Genomic DNA, 7,577 nt, shown 5'->3' on the forward strand with positions numbered 1-7,577 from the left:
CCAGTAATACAGATCAGAGTCCAAAAGGTACAGAACGGCAGGCAGACTCAGGGTCAGGCCAGACAGAGGTTAATTAATAATTCAGGGTGGTGTGACAAGGTACAGAAACGGCAGGCAGGCTCAGGGACAGGGCAGGCAGAGGTCAATAATCCAGGCAGAAGGTGGACTTTGTAGTGTTTACATTGTGAGTGCGGTTGATTGTTTTTTGGGACTCAGGGATTTTACAGCAGAGGCATTACAAAGAATGTTGTCGATGAATGCTCCGTCCTCACAGGCAACTAAGCCTGTTTAGGGATGTGATTTGAACTGTTACTGAAGAAGTGAGATGTTTCCCCCTCCCCCCTCAGTGGGATATTTTTGGGTTCAATAGACCGTACAATAGGTGGCGGCAATAGACCAATAGGTGTAATCTGCCATAAAACCTTAAAGAAGAAGAAGTGGGAGCCATAGTCTGTTGTGTATACTCCAAGCCTGTAGGTGGCAGCAAAGTTAATGTTCAGCTACCTTCTAACCGTACAACAAGAGCCAAGGGGAAGGAACAAGGCACGTAAGAATTAAAACGCCGGTGAACGGCGAGAAAGTTTGGTGTATCCACAAGTTTTAGCCTTTTTGTACTTTAATTCAACCAGTGGAAGATTAAGAAAATGTAAGTTCAAAAGCGTGTTTCACGGAAATGGATAATGCACAGTATAACTACCCAGCTAAAATGAATAGTGTATCTAGTGTTAGCGATGATGTCGTTGTTGAAGGATAGGTGTGTTTGATAGCTAACAGCTAGCTCTCGTATTGTTAGATTAGCTGTTCCGGATTAGCTCAATATTAGCTAAACTGGTCAACTCCGTATAACGTGATGCTAACATTATATGACTAACGTTAGCTGGCAACGATCACTGTCAACTACGTCAAAGTTTATGATGGTTAACCCGGCAATTTAGCTAATAGGGCGTAAAGTTAGCAAGCGTTAGCTAAAACGTTGACTAGCTACTAGTAGCTGTCTAGCCATAAAGAACATTGATCGTGCCTGTCTTAGCTAGCTAACTAAGATGTAAATGAGCTAGATGTTTCTTTGTTTGTCCCTTCTTCCCTAAAACTTTTATATTATTCTCATGTACCAAACTAGAACATGGCTGTGAACGTTTACTCCACATCTGTGACCGGCGACAACCTTAGTCGCCATGATATGCTTTCTTGGATCAACGAGTCTGTACAGATGAACTACGCCAAGATTGAGCAGTTGTGCTCAGGTCAGTAAGAAATCACGTTAGCTAGCTAATTTAGCTGATCTAGATCAAACCAGAAATATGTCAATCGGCATAGCTAACTAGCCTGTGATGGCCGTTCCGATGGTTCATTCAAAGCGTGGTAACGTTATTTTCGACAAACCTTAATTTGGAGATGCATACCATGTCTTTTAAACTCCTGTTTCCAGTTGCAGGTGGAACTAAAAAAAAAAGAGAATATAAATACAAATAAATTCTGACTCAATACAGAAATTGCATTTAATATTTTTCAGAATATTAAATTGCAAGTTCCACCTGCAACTGCAAATTAACGTTTATAAGACACCTGTGGCATCAGAATTGAGAACCAAGAAAGTATCACCAGGAAAATGTTGGATTGAAGTTTTTTAAATCGTATTGTCAATGCATCCTTTGCTCGATCAATTAGTACATATCTATAACCAGTCTGGACTATGCTCAATTAATACATAACTATAATGAGTCTGTTCTACTTTTGCTATGTGCAGAAGGTTCAAGCCTGCTCGGCAACTAACTACAACACAATCAGCCTGTATGTGTAGCCCTATACCATGCATTCAAAAGTATTCAGACCCCTTGGACCTTTTCCACATTTTTTTTTAACGTTACAGCCTTTTTCTAAAAGGTATTAACATCTCATCAAAATACCCAGAATGACAAAGCAGAAACGTGTTTAGAAATGTTTGCTAATTCATATTAAAAAATGAAATTACATTTACACAAGAACTCAGACCAATTACTCAGTACTTTGTTGAAGCACCTTTGGCAGCGATTAAAGGGGGCCTCTAGGGGTTCTGAGCTTTCTGATTGTTCTGGAACATATAAGGGGATAATGTATTATAATGTCTTGGGTGTGACGCTACAAGCTTGGCACAGCTTTATTTGGGTAGTTTATCCCATTCTTCTCTGCAGATTCTCTCAAGTTCTGTCTGGTTGGATGGAGAGCGTTGCTGCACAGTTATTTTCAGGTCTCTCCAGCGAGGTTAGATGGGGTTCAAGTCTGGGCTCTGGCTGGGCCCCTCAATGACATTCAGAGACGTGTCCCAAAGCCACTCCTGCGTTGTCTTGGCTGTGTGCTTAGGGTCGTTGTCCAGTCGGAAGGGGAACCTTCGTCCAGGTTTTCTCCAGATGTGACGCTTGGCATTCAGGCCGAAGAGTTCAATCTTGGTTTCAGAGTCCTTTAGGTGCCCAAGTGGGCTGTCATTTGCCTTTTACTCTACCATAAAGGCCTGATTGGTGGAGTGCTGCAGAGATGGTTGTCCTTCTGGAAGGTTCTCCCATCTCCACAGAGGAACTGGAGCTCTGTCAGAGTGACCATCTGGTTCTTGGTCACCTCCGTGACCAATAATGGGGTATTGTGTGTCGATTGAGAACGCTGTAACGTAAGAAAATGTGGGAAAAGTCAAGGGGTCTGAATACTTTCCGAATGCATTGTATATTTATCTACCGCCATCTTAGAAACTACTCCCCGTTCATGGAAATTGTACTTCCCACAGATAAGTGGCTTTGGCTGTCATAGGACGTTTAGGCAAGAGGTAATATCAGGAGCAGAGGAAAAAGTACCCCATTTCTATACTTGAGTAAAAATAAAGATGCCTTAATAGAAAATGATTAAAATAAATGTCACCCAGTAAATTACTACTTGAGTAAGTTAATAATTATTTGATATTAAGTATAGTTAAGTATGAATTGTGATTGCTAAAATATACTTATGTATCAAAAGTATGGATCATTTCAAATTCCTTATTAAGCAAACCAGGCGGCACCCCCCACAAATGACCAAAGTAGTACTTTAAAGTAGTTTTACATAAGTACTTTACACTGATTATAGCCTATAAAAGTTGAGACATGATTAGCTGGTCATTTAATAAATGATTTATCACATTCACACAGGTGCCGCTTACTGTCAGTTCATGGACATGCTTTTCCCTGGATGCATCCCTTTGAAGAAGGTAAAATTTCAGGCAAAACTAGAGACTGAGTTCCTCCACAACTTCAAACTTCTGCAGACCAGTTTTAAGAAGATTGGGGTTGACAAGGTGAGTGTTTCCGAGTGTCTAACTCAGTGTACCTTCGGCTATTGTAGTATTCCTAAAAGATCACATTACTGCCATTTTTGCCACTGAGATTGACACTTTTTAAACAATTTCCAGATCATTCCTGTGGATAAATTGATAAAAGGCAAGTTCCAGGACAACTTTGAGTTTGTGCAATGGTTCAAGAAATTATTTGATGCCAACTACGATGGAAAGGAGTATGACCCACTTGGTGCTCGCCAGGGCCAGGACACTGCTCCTACGCCCAACCCAGGGCAGGTCGCATCCAAGCCAAGAAAGCCCACCACTGGTGAGGAAGTAAAATTTATAATTTCTAACATGTTGATTACTATAACATAAATACCTAATTGAAAATATAGCTACACGCAATAACGGGTGGGGCGTCTAATCCAAGTTACTCCCAGTCAGCCGGTGGAACATAAATTGTTTCTGTCTTTGATGCTTGATCCCTTAAATGCATACTGTATGCATCTCTATTTCAGTACAGTTCCACAGCTCCCCACCTCTTTATCAGACCAGCGGCGAGAGTCGGTAAGGTGGTTTAATGGTCAAACCGGGATCTCCAATGGGCACATATGGTGGGCATTCACAGTCATGGTCACACTGTGGAAATGACTCTTTTTTTTTTTTTTTTTTTTTTGTAAGGCTAGGTCATAGATGCCCTACTAAATTAAGAGAGGCTATGTCATAAACATCAAAATTCCAGAATGGGCTGAAAATGGCAGCCATGTTGGTCAGGGAGAATTCCAAACAAGTCTAATGGGAAGGAAGGGCAGTTGAGGTATAATCCTGATTATACTTATGTAGGAAAATAAAAGGAGTGATATATTATCAGCTGGTAGTGGCGGTCTCAGACGTTCCCGCAGGTGAAGAATCCGGATGTGGTCCTGGCCTCGCGTGGTTACGCGTGCTCTGCGGTTGTGAGTCCTATTGGATGTACTGCTAAATTCTCTAAAATTACATTGGAGGTGGGTTATGGTACTGAAATGAACATTCAATTCTCTGGCAACAGCTCTGGTGGACAATCCTGCAGTCAGCATGCCAATTGCACGCTCCCTCAACTTGAGACATCTGTGGTGTTGTGACAAAACTGCACATTTTTAGTGGCCTTTTGATAGGTGCACCAGGTGCAACTGTAATGATCATGCTGTTTAATCTGCTTCTTGATATGCCACACCTGTTAGGTAGATGGATTATCTTTGCAAAAGAGAAATGCTCACTAACAGGGATGTAAACAAATTTGTACATAACATTTGAGAGAAATAAGCTTTTTGTGTGTATGGAACATTTCTGGGATGTTTTATTTCAGCTCATGAAACATGGGACCAACACCATCCGTGTTGCGTTTTATATTTTTATTCAGTGTATATGTGACACGGTATCAATAGTTGTTGCATTTACAACTATGTCTAAGTCCTATCATCAACTGATTTCAACCAGTGTAGGGTCCTATAAAATCAGTGTTAAATCCACGCTGCGGAGAAAGTGGACAGAATCCAGACATTAAAACTGAATTCAATATTCCAAAATGTATTGAACTTAGTAGGAAATCAAGTAAATGTATTGCATTTATTAGAAAAATGCATTAATTTGCCCAAGATTATCATAAGACATTAATAAAATGCATTAGTGATTTCGTATTTTGCCGTTTGTCTACCACTTTGTGTAGCCGTTAGCGATGATAGCGATAATGTAATGTCAACCATGTTCTGGTAGATGGAAAGGCTCTCCCCAAACATTTGTTGATTAACTGTTAACTACAAAGTGGCCTATGCCTACCTGGCAGAATATAATTATTTGCACCAATCCAGTGGCCATTTGTTTAGCAAACTCGAATCACATGAGTGCTACAGAAACATTGCTAACCAAACAATGATCTCTGGCTGTTGCACAGTTGAATTAAAGGGCAACTACACTAAATTCCTTTTCTTTAAATCCCATTCACACCTCAAGTGGTCTCCTGATGTGGTTTAAGCATTGCTGTTAACTTAGGAAAAACTACATTGGATGGTTTATTAAAAAAGCAATGTTGAGAGCTCAAACTAGGAAAAATGGAAACCTGTTAAAAAAAATAACTAAACGGAATCAGGCAAATGAAACCGATTTTAACGGGCTCTAGCTGTGCATTGATTGCATTTGTTTGAATGGCATATTGACAGTTAATTAGAAAAAAATGTATGGAATCATTCCTCTAAAACTGTCTGGCTAGCTAACAGACAGAGTGCAGATGTATTCTTCAAATTCATTATTTTACTCTTATCACAGCACTGGAAAACCATTTAAGTCATGATGAGACAGTGGATTTTAAGGTCATAGATTTAGCCGGTGGTAACTTGTGGAATAGATACCAGCTGGAATGCGGTTTTAACCAATCATTAGGATTAGACCCACCCGTGGTATAAAGTTGACTGACCCCCTGACAAATGGCTGACCTTTACCCTATCATACGTAGGTTCATGTCCATTCCAGTATTCTATAGGCTAGGAACTGGAGTCAGTGGGTATAAATGTGCAATTGTGTGTCTAAGGTTGAGTGCATGGACACAGTCCACTGTTATTATTCTGTCCTAGTTCGCCAACTTGTGATTTGTGTTGGATCCAGCTCCCACGAGGTCTACAACGGCAGTTACCAAACCCCCGCCCAGGTCAGCAGGGAGTGCCTTGCGGAGGCCCGGGGGGGCAGAGGACGTGGAGAGGGTGGAGCTAGCCCAGGAGGTATGTTCTTTCGGAGGGTCACTGCTAAAATGAGTTGTTGTGATGAGACCCAATGAGATTTCCCCTCAATCTCCTGTCCGGCTTTTGTGTGCTCGGTCAACAGTTTATTGAAATTGAAGCTTGTTTAGTTGTAACGTGAGTCATGACAGCCCCGCCCAGTCGTTCTCCTGTCACTTTTATGTATTCTCTCGCCTCAGGTCAGTTCCCTGAAGGCCACTGTCCAGGACATGGAGAAAGAGAGAGACTTTTATTTTGGAAAGCTGAGGTCCATTGAGGTCATCTGCCAAGAAGTGGATGGAGAGGCAGATACGACGATGCAGAAGATTATGGATGTTCTATACGCCACTGATGTGAGTGAAACTTCACAGGAATACTCTGACCGACACATCTGAGAAACTCCGTCTTCTGCATTTCTATACATGTTTCATAACCAATCATTATCTGTAGTAGGAAACCAGTGTAGCGTTGTATTTGAATATTGAAATCCAAATTTTGTCTCCTGCTAACAGGAGGGGTTTGTTATTCCTGATGCTGAAGGAGAAGAACCAGAAGAGTTCTGATGAAAATGGACACAACTGCAGTTCATACCTTAATCACACACTTTTCAATACACACACACACACACACGTTTGCATGTGCAACGTTCATACGCACTCTTTGGGTCTAATGAACATGCACTTACTCACACTGTGGATTAAGTTGCCTCTGGATTATACACTGCCTGCCACCTTGGTCCAACTGTTTATTGGACCAAGTGTTTTTTTGTTTTTTTTGGACCATAAAATACATTTCAGAGACCCTGCTGATCCATCCGCCAGAGAAGAAGAACCCTGGATAAAATTCCAATGGGTCCTTATTTTCTGGGGGTTTTCTGCCTTGTTCTTATTCTGGCCTTTTCTGTGCCTTTAAATTTAGGCCTGTTACTTTTGAAATATGTTCAGGTTGTCTTTTTATTCCTTATATATTTCCAATTGACATAAACAGTACTGTACTAGATTATTTTGATATGATATTTGCAAATATGAGTCATTCTTAAATATATATATGAATGTTTACTCTGCCAATTGAAATGATTGTCATTTCTATGGTATGTTTACACACATTCATTATATACTTAAGAGTTAAAATTTGTGGTTTAGGCGATCAGCATTTGTATTTAGTTTGTTTTTATCTCCGCAGGTATTCATCACATTACTTATTTGATTTTTTTCAATGAAATTAAGTGTTTTTATTGAGCACCTTAAATAAAAAAAAGAATGTACTTCTTACTTAAAAGCAAAATTATAAGACTAATTCTGCCATTTGTGTATTGTATGTGTTTGGGTATTGTATGTGTTTGTGTATTGTAGGCTAGAGTTGCACTCCACTTACCTATGTTCTGATTTACTTCCTCATGTAAGCCAAAGACAGGATGTATGGTTGCCAGTCTACACAGTGAAGAAATACATCCCTCGAGTCTACAGTTAGAGCAGAACTATACACTCTTAGTAGAGGAACTGAGAGCTCTATTCGTAGGAAGTCTGCTTGTGAACTTAGTAGCAATATAT

The 7,577-nt window shown here is 40.3% G+C and overlaps 1 protein-coding gene across 3 annotated transcripts; it reads left to right on the forward strand.

Moving 5' to 3' along the window:
* The first annotated feature begins 500 nt into the window (after positions 1-500).
* On the forward strand, positions 501-7,311 carry LOC124045943 (microtubule-associated protein RP/EB family member 1-like). 3 transcript variants are annotated; one of them, XR_006840929.1, is made up of 8 exons: positions 501-646; positions 1,121-1,244; positions 3,153-3,298; positions 3,413-3,605; positions 3,799-3,847; positions 5,918-6,030; positions 6,228-6,380; positions 6,540-7,311. XR_006840929.1 is itself a non-coding variant. In XM_046365779.1 (7 exons), exons 2-7 carry the CDS (start codon positions 1,124-1,126, stop codon positions 6,588-6,590), a joined length of 777 nt encoding a protein of 258 aa, XP_046221735.1. In that variant the 5' UTR covers positions 501-646; positions 1,121-1,123; the 3' UTR covers positions 6,591-7,311. The 3 variants fall into 3 exon arrangements, 2 of the variants coding, with proteins under 2 accessions (XP_046221735.1, XP_046221736.1); XM_046365779.1 differs by lacking the exon at positions 3,799-3,847; XM_046365780.1 differs by lacking the exon at positions 6,540-7,311 and having other exon boundaries at positions 5,887-6,030; positions 6,228-6,371.
* Positions 7,312-7,577: the final 266 nt, after the last annotated feature.

This window comes from Oncorhynchus gorbuscha, linkage group LG10 (assembly GCF_021184085.1).
Source record: "Oncorhynchus gorbuscha isolate QuinsamMale2020 ecotype Even-year linkage group LG10, OgorEven_v1.0, whole genome shotgun sequence".
Lineage (NCBI taxonomy): Eukaryota > Metazoa > Chordata > Actinopteri > Salmoniformes > Salmonidae > Oncorhynchus > Oncorhynchus gorbuscha.